The sequence below is a fragment of the Manduca sexta genome, chromosome 12, assembly GCF_014839805.1.
Source record: "Manduca sexta isolate Smith_Timp_Sample1 chromosome 12, JHU_Msex_v1.0, whole genome shotgun sequence".
Classification (NCBI taxonomy): Eukaryota; Metazoa; Arthropoda; class Insecta; order Lepidoptera; family Sphingidae; genus Manduca; species Manduca sexta.
The window spans coordinates 5,164,762-5,179,504 of record NC_051126.1 but is presented as its reverse complement, the minus strand read 5'-3'; the positions used below and the strand labels follow the sequence as shown (position 1 = coordinate 5,179,504).

The 14,743-nt window shown below is 33.4% G+C and overlaps 3 protein-coding genes across 3 annotated transcripts; 2 read left to right on the top strand and 1 right to left on the bottom strand.

Annotated features, from left to right (window-relative positions):
- Window positions 1-351: 351 nt before the first annotated feature.
- On the bottom strand, window positions 352-2,041 carry LOC115443576 (charged multivesicular body protein 6-A). The gene is made up of 2 exons (XM_030169030.1): window positions 1,580-2,041; window positions 352-771 (listed from the first exon to the last, which is right to left on the bottom strand). Exons 1-2 carry the CDS (start codon window positions 1,880-1,882, stop codon window positions 445-447), a joined length of 630 nt encoding a protein of 209 aa, XP_030024890.1. The 5' UTR covers window positions 1,883-2,041; the 3' UTR covers window positions 352-444.
- A 507-nt stretch (window positions 2,042-2,548) lies between these two features.
- Window positions 2,549-9,062, top strand: LOC115443592 (luc7-like protein 3). The gene is made up of 9 exons (XM_030169054.2): window positions 2,549-2,959; window positions 3,932-4,127; window positions 4,652-4,749; window positions 5,132-5,283; window positions 5,554-5,691; window positions 5,819-6,070; window positions 6,702-6,814; window positions 7,058-7,144; window positions 8,263-9,062. Exons 1-8 carry the CDS (start codon window positions 2,855-2,857, stop codon window positions 7,108-7,110), a joined length of 1,107 nt encoding a protein of 368 aa, XP_030024914.1. The 5' UTR covers window positions 2,549-2,854; the 3' UTR covers window positions 7,111-7,144; window positions 8,263-9,062.
- A 969-nt stretch (window positions 9,063-10,031) lies between these two features.
- Window positions 10,032-10,900, top strand: LOC115443620. Its single transcript, XM_030169090.2, has 2 exons — window positions 10,032-10,275; window positions 10,687-10,900. Exons 1-2 carry the CDS (start codon window positions 10,176-10,178, stop codon window positions 10,866-10,868), a joined length of 282 nt encoding a protein of 93 aa, XP_030024950.1. The 5' UTR covers window positions 10,032-10,175; the 3' UTR covers window positions 10,869-10,900.
- Window positions 10,901-14,743: the final 3,843 nt, after the last annotated feature.

Below are 14,743 nucleotides of genomic sequence, written 5' to 3'. Positions count from 1 at the left end.
TTACACCAATAAAAAAATATTTATGATATGGAATTACCTAGACAGTATAGAGTAGTTACAGTTTCATTGTAGATACCGCAGTTAAGGTGGCTGCAGTTTCTTAAAAATCTACACTATATAGTATAATGGGTGTGATGCCTATGTCTGGAAAGTGATATTGGATTTTTCTGCCCTGTGTGAGCCAAGTCTTGATTTAAGCTCAGTAAAGGGCAAAAAGATTACCCCCTATTACTCATCTAATAACAGCTTGTAATATCTGGTTGTATTATATTGCTGCCTATTCCTGTAATCACAACAAAATGTGATGCTATTATGGTAACTAACATTTTCAAGTCTTAAAAAAAAAGAACATTGTAGCAGAATATAAATTATATTAATATTGCAATAAAATCTGAAAAATATGCTTAAAATACCCTTTTCTATATACAACAATGCATTGTTCTTTCAAGCTTCCACTGCAACTTTTGCAGCAGTCTTTTTTACTTTCTGACGTTTCTCTGCAACTTTCTCTTCTTCCTCTTCTGTGACTGTTGGTATGTCATCAGTGGGTACTTCTGGTAGCTCATCCTTGACATCAAGAAGTTGTTCCAGTTCATCTTCCACTGCTTGTTCATCATCTTCTGTCAGTTGTCCAGAGATGAGCTCATCAATTTCCCTTTGTTTCTCTATACCCTCTCTTGTCTCATCCATTATTTTTTCTATTTCATCTATATTTAATATTTCATGTACTTTTTTAAGTGCCGTATTTCCAGTTTTCAAGCCATCAAGTACCTGTAATATTTTTATTGAGTATTTATTTTATTATCCCTGGATTACCTTAGATTACAAGTTACCTGGAAAGTCCACTAGGTAAAATCTTAGTTATTTGGGTTGGAAAATTGGTAATCCCCAAAAAAATGATTTTATATCTTTGGTTATCTCTCCACTCTCTAACTTTTATTGGGTAGTATACAATAAAAGTAATATAATTTTAAAACATGCCACACCAGACACCCAGACAAATGCATACAAATTTAGACTACTTTTATGGCAATTTATAAAATATTTTTTATACTACCTTCAATTTAAAATTAACTCATATAAAAAACTAAATCACACTTTTGAAAAGAACTTATGCTAGTTTTTAGATTTTTCTAAGAGAGATGATAGATTTATATAGAGGGGTTGGTATATTGTATTCATTATCCTTACAGTAGGTTGGTAACCTAACAATTCCTATTTATTATTCAACTATTTGTTGCTTATCCTTTTTTTCTGGATAAAAGTCCTGCTTTATATTTTGCCAGGATAAAATGGAGTATATATTTAAAGGTAAACCTCTAGCAAACATGAAAATAAAAACATTCAATTCAATGCAGTATTTTTTACATGATGCATGTACAAAATCCTAAAGATTATAATTATTGTTCATAATGTTCAATAATACTTATTAATATTAACTAGAATTCTTCCTTTACAGCCTATAAAGCTTACAGGTCAAATAGGTATGATTGAATCTAACTTTAGAGGCTACATCCTGCATATTTTATACATTTACTATGACATAGGTAATTAAATTAACATAATATTTGAAACATACCTGAATTTCAATTTGTGCAAACTCGAGATCATGAGTAAGCTGTTCTAACTTTTCCAACTGTGCATCCGTGTTTCCTAGTAAATTCTCTTGATATTTGTTCTTCTTCAACAACAATTTGGCCCTATCTCGTTTTCCCTCTTTCAGTAACCTCTTGACCAATTGTTTGTCTCTATCAATGTTAATAACTATTCTTTTTTGGTACTGTTTTAACTTATCTCGTTGTTGTTTTAGTTGTAACACGGCTTTGTCTTGCTCGGTCACCCTGCTCACAGGTTTTTTAGTTTTACCAAATAATGCACCCATGTCTTCTTTGTTATAATTTGCGCATAAATCTTTTTTAAACAAAAACTAAAATGAATAAATAAATTAGCACTTCGGTGAACATTAATTCTTAAGAAACATACTCATCAGCCACCAATACATACATCAATGTTGTAATTGTCAAATGTCAATTTTTGCTGTTATCATTCGGTCCGTTATCAGTTATCAATAATTAGGCTTAGGTTAACATCCGTCTGTCAGAATCTGATTTCAGAAACAGTATTACCGAATGTATAAGCCAGCCCGACCTTATCATTAGGGAACTATGTTCTTTATTCTAGTATTCAACTGTGCAACTTACAAAAGATTATAATAAAGCCCAAGGGCAACCTATTCATAAAATAGCTGCAGAACGTTCAAATATTCTTCATTGTATATTTCCCATTATTAATTAACATTCCGTGAATACTTATAACAATAATAATGAAAATAAAAGTAAGACATAATTTTACTGTCTGATTTAATTTTATGAGTTTGTTAGTTCTTGGTGTTGTTCAAAACATTTTTGAAGTATGTAGTAACTTGAATGAATATTGTCCTTGTTCATCGATCGAGGAATATGAAAATATGAACAATCGAATGATTTTATTATCTATATCCAATATTGCGTAACCATGAATTATCTAGTTCTTGAATCTTGGGTCAAATATCGAGTCAACTTTGCAGCTTTGTCTGTAGTTACTAGTCTGTACTGGCTGTTCATATAAAATATAATTCATTCTCTTTGCTATAGTGATTAGTGAGTACTGACTGCTTTTGTACTTTATAGTACGCGATCGCGTTGTTTTGTGCTTTTCATTATTTTTTATATTTATGCTGGTTACTTGAGTTTATGTATTTTAATTCATTATTAAGCTTCGAGTTAAGGTTTGGTGCGTGTTTTATTGTACATTACGTATTGAACCATAACAAAGGTGTAATCTTGTCACAAGCGAAATCGGTTGAAAAGCCGTGATGGCGGTGCTTGCGGCGGCCCAGTTGCTTGATGAATTGATGGGTCGACATCGGAACACTAATCCAAATGAAAAGATCAAAAAACCTAATTGGGAAGATCCTGAGGTGGGAACTTTTATGTATCGTCTTTTTTTCAATATCGATTTCCAATTTCATAACCTCTTCACGGACGCTTGTTTTTCTGCATCATTTACGTGTCAAGGCTATGAAAACGCAAATCGAATTCTCTTTATTTATGTATGAACGGTCAGTCTAAGCATTCGCTAACACAAACGAATTAATTGTTTAGTTCTATCTATTTGAGACACTTTTATATTATGATACAGCGTATGTTTTTAGTTTGACGAATTTAGCTTTATTACGATTCTGCAGTTGAATTTCTTAAAATCCCCTCTTTCTTTAACTTTATAGGCTTGTCTTAGATTCAGTTCTTTGTTTTTAATGAAAGATTTATTATAGACCAGTAATTCCTAAAGTTAATTCGAACAAAACCTCGCCCCCTCTGATATCTATCTGTGAATTGGTAACAAAACAATAAACATGTAAAAAATAAATCGAACCTCTGTTATTTCTCTTAAAAAAAGTCAGGGGGTGTACATGAATGACAGATTGTTCTAATTCAAACGATAAAAGTATTCAGTTACAATGTTTTTTTTAATACTTCATTAAATACAAGGAATACAATAAGGATGTATTTGTTTCCTATTATCTATATTATGTATTATCAAATAGATAGATTCTAAAAATGTGATTTCTGTACTATTTTGCTGGGGGCACAGCCTTAATTACTTTGAATGTCCATTAGTTGTCATCCTGACTGATCCGGTTGGTTGTTGTATAATTATATTTTTAGACTCCACCTGATAGTCACTTGTGACCCATAGTTTGGGAAGTCTGAATGTTGCTGATGATTACTTACAAACAAATATATAATAAAATTTGGTAGATTCTGAACATTGCCACCAATTTTCACATTTCTGATATATTCTTAAATCAAATATAAGAGAATATTCTTTATAAGAAGTAGTATAGAATTTCTTTATAAACCAACTAAATTTGATATTTTTCTCTCCACAGTATTGTAAATACTACATGGTGAAATTTTGCCCTCATGATTTATTTGTCAACACAAGGGCTGATCTGGGAGCCTGTCCTAAAGTCCATGATGAAGAGGTTAAAGAACTGTTTGATAAAGCAGAATCTTCATACAAGAAGTCCCAGTATGTTGAGGAATTTCTAAGGTTCTGCAAGCACATGATTAATGATGTGGAAAGTAAGATTTTTTGTTTGATTTTGTATTCTCTTCAGTAAATGGATTAAATTAGTTTCTGAAAGTAATAACCATTAGGATACTATAGATAAATTTAGTAATATATTTTAATATAATATTTAAATTAATATAGATCTCCTGTAATGCTTGGAAACATCTCTATATTTTAATTCATATTAACTATCTTACTATTTTCTCACAAAATATGCAATAAATATTGATCATGGCGATTACAAAAAACCAGAGTATTTTGGGAAAACACCTACAAAGTCTTAACTTTGTACAATACTATTTTTAACCTAGCTGTAATATCATTGAATTGTAATATACATATTATTTACAAAATGATAACATTTTATATACATTTACAGTATACAGAATTATGCGCAAAAGGTCATTAAAGCTTGCATATCATTATAAATACTATTTATGATAAATAAGTTTGTTAACCTGTACCTCAATGCACTTGAGTGCATAGAACTATTAATAATATGCAATATACTTAAAAACATTCTTTTGTTTTTCAGGAAAAATTCAAAAGGGTAAACAAAGATTGGAACTCATGAATTCAAAACCTGAAGGTCCGCCCATGACCCAAGCTCAGACTGAGAAGAACCAAGAACAAGTAAATCAGATTTACATTTTATGAAATTTTGTATATTAATATTAAACAATATGCAGGTTTTATATATTGGCCTCTTGGCTTAACCTTTGAGGCAATTCCACTGACCGATGGAGCAATGTGAAAAGTTACAGACGGAGGAGGAGAGAAGTATGCCAGAATCATGAAAAGTGATCCGTATATCCGTATGGGAAAGAGGCATGATACTATGTTTGTTTTTTGGTATGGGGCTCTGCAGTCAACATTGCATTTGGTGTGGAGACAGAGCGCACCAGAATTGCCTTAGGGGGAAATACTATGTGTTTGTCAGATTACTGTGGGTCGATTTTATAAAAATACTTAATGTTTTAATGAGTTTTTACTAAAACAGTGTTTTATTTACAAGGTTCAACTGTTATCTGAAAAAATTACTTCACTGGTACAAGAGGCAGAGGAAGCAGGCATACGAGGTGATGTGGAACAAGCACAGGGTCTGATGAAGCTGTGTGACAGACTGAAAGAAGAAAAGGAGCAGTTACTTAAACAACAAGAAAATAGGTTAATTAGAAATATTCATGTAATTCATAATAGCCACAAGAAACCTTGCAATAGTAATCATGTGGTCATACTGAAATCATGTCTTTGGTGTATGGTGCCTTTTAATGTTGCTAGTAAAAATATTTTTTTCCTAAGCACATAAAATCAACATGAACAATATTGTTCTTTGTGAATATTATGATAGGGTGAGAGTTCTGGATAATTCCAACAATTTAACGTAATTTTAATGTTATGTTGAAAATAATATAACTGAATAAATTAAATTTATAGCCATTGGTCAATGACTGCCGAATTGGCTGCTGCCCAAGAAAAGCAGATGGAAGTGTGTCCTGTGTGTGGTGCCTTTTTGATCGTCGGTGACGCTCAACAGCGCATTGATGATCATCTATCTGGAAAACAACATGTTGGGTGAGATTCTAGATCTAAATTATATTTTTTGGCTGTATTCTTAATTTGATATGCTTATTGCATGTTATTCTGAATGATTCAAACAAAAGATAAGTATATTTTTATAATCTATAGTATTTCATTGTAGATATTTTAAACTCCGCCAAGCTTACGAAGAAATGAACGAGTCGCGCGAAAAAGAGCAACAAGAGAAAGAGAGGCGGCGCCGGGAGGACAGAGAGAGGGAACGCAGCAGTCGCAGCGGGGGAGGGCTCGGCGGCCTCGGTTCGGACCGCCGCGACAGAGAGCGTATGGAACGCGACCGCGAACGAGACAGGGAACGGAGCGACAGGGACAGGGAGCGCGAGAGAGAGAAGGATAAGGACAGGGAGAGACACCGGTTAGCATATACAATTTGCTATTATTTGAACTGCTAATATCTGCCCAACTGCTGAAATCAGTTTATATTAAACTGAACATTTAAGCTTTTGATTTCATAATGGTAAAAGTTAACTATCGGTAGGTTTTGTTAGTAGAGCATAAATGTGTGTGAACAACTTCGCACAAAAAAATTGTCGACTGGCATCCCTCTCAATAGTAGAGGAGGCCTGTGCTCAGCAGTGGGCAAGTATATAATACAGGGCTGATATTATTATTATTATTTAAGAGATAATCTCTCGGCAAATGACACTTTATTCGATACTACTTCACTTACCATCACACATAATGGAATTTGCTCTTATCAAAATCTCTTAGAATGTAACAAAAATACCAGTCCTGTATTATACTGTCCCATTCCTGAACACAAGCTTCCTCTACAACTAATTGAGGGTTGATCCTACCACTCAGTACTAGATTGACTGCAGATTTGTAGGGTCGAATGCAAAAATGAATGTAAATAAAAAAGAAATAAATATGATAAGTAAATTAAATTGCAAATTGTTAAATGTACTGAATAATTATTCCAATCATACTCAACTCAAAATGGGCATTTAAGGTCTATCATAAAGATAAATCTATTTTCCTTTTAGGATGGTTAGAGAAGAAAGGCCCAGCCGCCACGACGACAGGGAGCGAGAGCGAGAGCGAGATCGCGACCGGGAACGGGAACGCGATCGCGAACGTAGGCACCGCAAGGAAAGAAGTGAGAGTTTGAAAAAAAAAATTTAATTATAATCGATTAAGTAACGATCAATATCCAATTGGGTACGGAGAAAAATAATTAGTTTTCCGACGCAAAAACATTGTATTATTATGTCTACTCTGGAATATGCACATTGCACAGTGCAGCTGTATTACATTTCTTTGTGCTAGGATCAGAATTTTGTGTGATTGTTGTATGTATTTTACTACGAATTAAATACATAAACAAAAATGCATATTGCAGGATCGCCATACGAACGGACGTCCGTCCGGCGGCGTTCGCGAGACCGCCACTAGCATGACTGAGGTATCACAAAAGCGCCTGAAATCGGTAAGTATTCACTATCTCAAGTATATCCCTTTGCAGACCGAATCATCACACAAACCCGAAATACCTTTACCATACATTTCTTCCCAAATTTCGTTACACATTATCTGTACCCATGCACTGTCCATATCCTCCAACCCAAGTGTCCTGAAAAATAATGATACAAGTAATAAAGTGAACACTGTTGTTTTACAGCTTAATGTAGCATACCAAAATATAACTTCGGTATATGGCAAACATAATGGGGAGTAATGTTGATCCCCATTTGCACTCTCAATTCGATAGTTGTCGTCACACCGACGGACTTGGCAGGTATTTAATTGGTATTTTGAATAGTTGCCGAGAGCTGAGGAAGGCTTATTGGTGAATCGCCTTTCTTATTTTTATCAATCTGTCGATTGAAGTTTGTTAGGATGGCGATTTTCTAATAAGGTCTAATCACATGAGCTGTTCGACTCGTCGTCGTTTTATTGAGGTATTTCCAACATGATATTGTTCGTCGTCGCGAGTTGACAAACGAGTGATGCCGATCGCGGACGTGACGCCAGGTATTTGTTAGGGCACACGTTCTGTCGAATCTTTGATTTGAGTGGGTAGCTACATCGTAATATAACGCAGCAACATTTAAAATCAGTTTCTATTGAAGCGAACTACGCGAGGGACTGAATTCGCATTTAATTTAAGCAATGAAACACATGCTATGATTTAATAATTTCCACATTCATTACATTGGTATTATATGCAATGTTGTTTGGAGATGTGAAGTGAGCAACACATTGTGCTCTTTACTTCACAATATTGGATGCTGTTATCACATCATCTGTATGTTTCCAGGTACCCAAATTACATGGGGTATTAAGCTTAGCCCTACAATATTTATACTGAGATTAATTAATACTGATACAATTTTGTTTGCAAATAAACTAAGCATAATGCCTTTATTCTATATTAACTTACCCTTAAACTCCCAGTGGACATGAGCTTTCAATGACGACAAATTACATTTTCAACACTAAAAAAATAAGTTCAGTTAATAAAAAAAACAGTTCAGTCATTGATTGGCCAAATCCCATTTTACCCGTACAAGGGCGCATTACTAGCTTGCTTCATGGACTTTTCAGTTGGGATTCTATAAAGGAGTGAAAGAAGACGTCACCCAGAACTACAGATAAAGAGGTACTTTTGAAATTAAGACACACACGAAGAGACGGACGCGTCCACAGACGTATCTGCCGACCAACGGTTTCGAGGTGAATTAGAATAGTCAAGTGTAATTAAGAAATTTCGATGTTAGTTGTTGATACTGATAGATAGTTCAGACGCATGTGGTCCTCGTTTAAAGGGCTTGTTATCGTTTGGACTCTTGCTCACCCTGCTTTATGTACTTGAATATATAACTCCCTTAATATAATGAAGTTGCTGTAGATGCACAAGTATATTATGTAGTAGAACACAGCGGCAATCTGTTAGTTAAATTATTAAACTTTCTTTTATAACTTATAATATACGAGCTTAAGATAATTAATTAGGAAGCTTGATTTTAAATTGATGATATTGTTGTCCTTAAATTTTGTGTCGACGAAAAGCGACTGTGGTGCCAAAAAGGCTTATTGCAATATTATATAAGTGCTTGGCAAATTTACAATTTTTAATGATTTAAACGATTTAAATAGCTTGGTGAGCAAAAGTCCTTAAAATTTAGGTTTCTATTATAATATGTAACATGTAGCTACCTCTGCATTATGTTTGATCCCTAAGGACTTACTCTTTATACTGTAAACGAGTTTCCACTGAGGAGTGATTCAGGTATTTATAAAATTATTTTTTATTCCACAATAATTATGTCATTGCGTTTTTCGAGTATGAATATGGAAGTGTGAACTATTAGGGACAATTTTAATAAAAAAATTTAGAGGAATTATAAATTGTTTTATTGATGACTTTACCCTACTTACTCAACAATATTGTACTTATTTTGACTCCAATTTACCCATAATTGCACACAAATGGTAAATTCATACCGGTTTAATTTATAAATGTCCCATACATTATATTACATTATATTCCTGTAGCTTGAATAGTACTATTTGTACCTCTTATCAAGTATCGTAAGACTACAACGTTTTTACGATCGACCGCCTGGGCCCTTATTCTGTATGATAGTGTAAACGCGTAACGCGGCCGTGTCATGTTATCTTCGAGAAAAGTGAGTGGAATGGTATTCTGTAAGCCAAATTTCTATAGTACTAAACATGATGGGTCGTGTTACGTGTTTGTTACGCACTGTCAAAATAGCGTGCGGGATAGAGAATAAGGCCCCTGCTTGATATCGACTCGGGGATTTTTTATAGAAAACTTATTTACTTACCCCACCTATAAATACGACCAAACTTAGGGCCACTCGTCAATATAGTTCAGCCCGATAAGTAGTATTACAGTAGTCACAGAAATTTATAGGTTGCCTACCTTTGCGTGGGCCGGTGATAATATTTTATGCTCGTTTGGTTTACATATGGTATATGGTAAGCACCAAATCTTCATCCGTCAACAACTCCGGGTATTGACATAGAAATACATCATTCATCTTAATTTGGTAAGCGTATAAAGATTGGGTTCGAATTATTATTCAAGACCAACAGCCATTTCTTGTTTGGAAACCTTGGGGTCTGGTAAGTAGATCCCTACACTACAATAATATTAAGTATAAAATGCTTAATATTTTATAATTTTTAGTATATTCTGAGTGAAACTATATGAATTCCGAGTCTGAATTCAGATGCTTCTCCGGATGTTTAAGCCCGGCTTTAAATTGACATATGACACTGTCCCTTGTTAGTTGTCAAAATACGTAAGACTAGGCAGTATGGTCGTAAGACTATAGCCTGTCCTCTAAGGACGATATAAAAAAAAAAAAATTGTTAGTTGTCATTGTCAAAAAAATGTAAACAAATAACAATCCATAATTTAAAAACAAATTTTATTGTAAATTATTATCAAACCTCTGAGAATTGAATTGAATCAAAAATTATTAACTATGGCTTCTAACATAGAAGAATTTGAGTCATCCACACCAGAACAAGAAGCAAGAACTAAACTACGAGACTCATTCCTAAGGGCTTTACATGAATTGAGTGGTAAGTTCAAACATATTTTAAAAAATTCTAAGTATTGCGTCGAACTTCCTCAGTTGAGGCATGCTTTGACGATTTCAAAATTCAATACATATGTGATTCACTATAAAAACAACGATGATCAGTTTTTGATCCCTGATGGCATCTGTAGGTAAGATGTCAGGGTATATTCATTTGTAATCTCCGTTGATTTCGATAATATGCATTTAATAGAATAAATTAATATAGCATTAGTAGGCCTTATTCTGTAAGGCAATCTAATTATAAATAAATATGTATCAATGAAATAATATAATTTTTTTAATGATGTCTTAGCTTATTAAAACTGAAATAAGCAAATAGCTAGCACATAAGTAAACAGTTATAAATATATTTTATTTGAAAATAAATATTAAGACTTAATTCTTTATGTAGGGCAACAATGCAGTATTTTAACATATGAGAAGAGCACACTAAATGCAACACTTACAAGTTGGGATCCAGACGGACATGAGATTCTAGTTAAGGATTTGCAGACTCCAGCACACATGAAAATGGAAACGGCATTACTCAGAACTCCTGATATTTTAGCGTTACAATTTGACAAATCTGTTTAGTTTGAGGAAAATAAATTTAAATAAATATTTTTTTTGTTTATTTAATACTTCTTCCAAAGCAGTCAGCTAGGGAATACCACATGTAGTTCAAATCTTGAATTGATCTGGAGATCAAAGGCATCCAAAACATTTCTTAGTTCAAAAAGTTAATATTGTAAGTCCCAGATTTAAACAGAATGGAGTAGTCTTAATAAACCTCCATGCCCTGTTTCTTTGAACCATTGCAGTAGGAGCAATAGGTCTTACATACAAAATGTTATTTGAAAACCTGTTCAATTAAAACTAACTAAAGCTGATTTTTGTAGTTCATTTTAAGTAATGTTAATGACAAATCACAACCGCTGCACATCATTGTAATCTTAAAAGTGATTATTACTCTCTTGCGATATGGTAAGATGAGCCCACAATGGAAAAATGGGCTTGTATTATGAAGTATGAATACAAATTACCAACCAAATGTAATGTGAATTCTCAAACCCAGAATTCCATACCTCAATAGTGTTGTCTGCTTTATTATTTGCTATTATTAAAAAAAGTCATTATAGGTTGTGAAAATTTTACCCTTATTGAATGATGCTTCAAAAGATAAAGCTTAAGTAGTAAAGACTAGTATATATGCAGCATAGACTTAATAATGGGGTGTAGTTGGTATCCTTAATCTAGACTTTGAATAAATATCTTAATAAGACATAGGTATGAATTAAAATAAAAAGAGGTTATAGACATGGGTGTGCCCAGTTAGTTTTAGGGAGGTGCATCTGCACCTACGCTAGTGCAAAAAACTGAGTGACATGTAGCAATGACGTTTTACAAACATTTGTAATAAAAACATCTTAGTTATGTAGTATATAGTTATACTACATAATGTCATTCGGTTTTTTTTTACAAATTCAAATCGCATGTTTTTGAAAACGCGTAATTATAAAATAAACCACTGTGGTCTATAGTTCCCATTCTTGCAGATTTATTCAGCAAAATATATTTTGAGTAATTTATTTCTAATCAGGGTGTGCACGTGCATCTACTTGCACCATCTTCTCGGCGCCCATGTTATAGATGTAAAATATAAAAAAAAAAAACATAATTGGTTTCACTCCACAATACGACAAGCGATGATATATTATTGTTACAAACTAAGAATTTAGGACCGAATCTAATTGGATTCTTTCCGCTCAATCAATTGCGTGGAATAAGAAAGAATACGGATTATGAGAAAAAAGCGGAAACGCACGGTCTGCCGCCTTGGGGATAAATGGACATGCCTGGGGATTGATGTGGGGTTTATGTGTTACGTGGATAATTTCGAGTTTTTGTTCCGTTACGTTTTGTTGAAGATAAGGAGGTAAATAAGTGAACTTTTATTTTCTATTTTCTTTTTTACGTTGAATGATATACATATTTTAGAAATCTGTTACTTTGCTATAAAAGCTATTCGCTGCGTAGAGACTTTGTCTTACTTTTGAGTTTTAGTAGGTTAAATCGCTATTTTGCGATATTAGTTATAGATAACTGGTTTTTGCTCCACCCACGTAAAGTCTTTTGTGGACCTGCTGTGGTTTTATTAGCTTTTTGACTGATTGTGAACATTCTATGGTTTTTATTACCTACCTTATTCGCTAATCAAGCAAACCAACAGCCTCGTAAACTTTTACATAATATTATTTAAGATGATATTCATTGTCGTATCTATTCCAATGCACAAAAAATTACTAAAAGGGAAATCTTAAATCTATTGCAAGTTACGAAAATGGTTTTCGTTTGGAAAACCACCTTCCCTATGCAAACATAAAGAATTTATTGAATGATTCGAACGAGGAACGCAAATAAATCGACAAAGTTACATCGTATGTGTACAAGTTATGAGACAGAATCTTCTTATCGTATATTTAATGCAGATAATGTGGAACTACGAGATGATATTGTATTTTACGTAGATTTAAAGTTACGGGTACACAGGGGTTTTTTTTAGTTTGTGTGAATTAGCTTTTTTAATATTTAGATAGACGCTTTATTTTCGATCCAGTGGCAAGGACATAGTAATCCTGTGAAAATTGGAAAGGATCTAATGTTCTGGATTTACTTTTGCAGTCCTAAAAAAATTTAGGTAGGTTCGTAATTACCACGGGATTCAAATTAATATCTAAAACACTGTTACGCCTTAGTCTAAAACAAGATCCCATCACGGGATGAAATTAAAATAAGTGCTCATTTGCAGACTTATTCGGCGATAGAAGCATCAGCATGTAATAGAAATGTAAATTATAGTTATAGATTACAACGTGGAAAGCCCCGGTAGACCTGTTGCTGAATCGATTTGCGCCGGCTTTGTGTATGGCGCATACTCAACCGAAGGCTTTTTATAAGCCTGCCGTCTTTACTTTGATGCTCAAGTTACTTTGTTGACGAGTGTTAACATATTGCGACTTAGCAACGCTAACGCAAATGTTGTACAAAGAATGTAATGAGGGCTAAATGAACTTTGTATGGTTGACCTACATTCACTTACTGTGCGTAAGCATGTAGTACATTACTTGTTTCTTCATTAAAGTGGGTCCGGACTTCTCTGTTTAAAACTTCTAGTTATAAATTGACAAAGTTTCTACAGTTTGAAGATTTTTATTGTCTTTTACAGTAAAATTACAACGCGTCGTACGGTTTTGACCCATTTATTTTTATAGAGGATAACCATTTATTTTTATTTTTACACATATCCGATATGCTGTATATTTATTCGAAAAAATATTTGAGTCAAAAAGAGCGTAAAATCACTTGAACAAAGATAATATTTTACAGTAAATTTTCATTTCAGCTGAAGAACTTGGCGTTAAGGAGAATACTAAATCAAAATGGATAGCGAACAGAAAGAACAAACGAGATAAAATCTGATTGAAGTCGTAAACAAAAAATCAACCTTCATTAAATCGATTATCCTTTTTGTAGATTTGAAAAAATCGTGAGTTTCGTAGAATGATTTACATTAAATAAAGATGCAATCTTGAATAATTAGAAAAGTAAATCTTCGTGAGTGTTTTTTTGCTTCCAATTATATTCGAACCTTTGTTGCAGTAAATTTCCAGTAATTCTATTAAACTGATAGGTGGAAATATCGATGGGATCGACGGATTATGGTAATGCATTCGACCCAGTCAAGCTTAGCCGATCACATTCGCCGCCTCCATTCTTGATAACTTTTGAATTTCCTAGTCGGTATCAGCATAAATTTATGTAATGGGATCAGTTCGAGTCTGCGAGCGTAAATCTGATTATTTCATGATTTTTCGTCTTTTACCCGGAGGTTTAGGTGTGATTTTCTACAAACGTCTGTCGTTTTCGTCTTCAAGGACTACTTGTCAACCGATTTCTGGAAAACTCCGTATGCTAAAGAATACTTTCTCTTTGCGAAGTGAATTTTGACAGCCAAAAGACTTTTCGCGTAATATGTATTTAAGTCATATAAAAATTTGAATAATTTTACCTATTTTTTCGAAGATTAAGTATGTTGAAACCACGGAAAATATTTAATAATAAGTGATAAGAAAAACAGAAACAATAAAAGCTAGTTTTGACCTTAAAATCCGGTTACAAGATATCAAACGCAGCCGACTTAACAGTGCCTAGAGAATTATTTTCTAGTAATCATAAGCCTGTTATGTAACCATATTTTTCTAAACATCTTTTTTATCTAAGCACACATTCATTAGGCACACTTTAGATAAGACAGTTGGATTGTTAAGTTCTTTAATATCGAAATAACTATTACACAATTTGCGCTATGCTTCTATTGTACCTACCAGGTGACTAAGTTGAAGAAGCAATAGATTCTCTTTATGCGCTTTGCACAAAACTTTGATCATAACCGAGATGTAAGAGCCTCA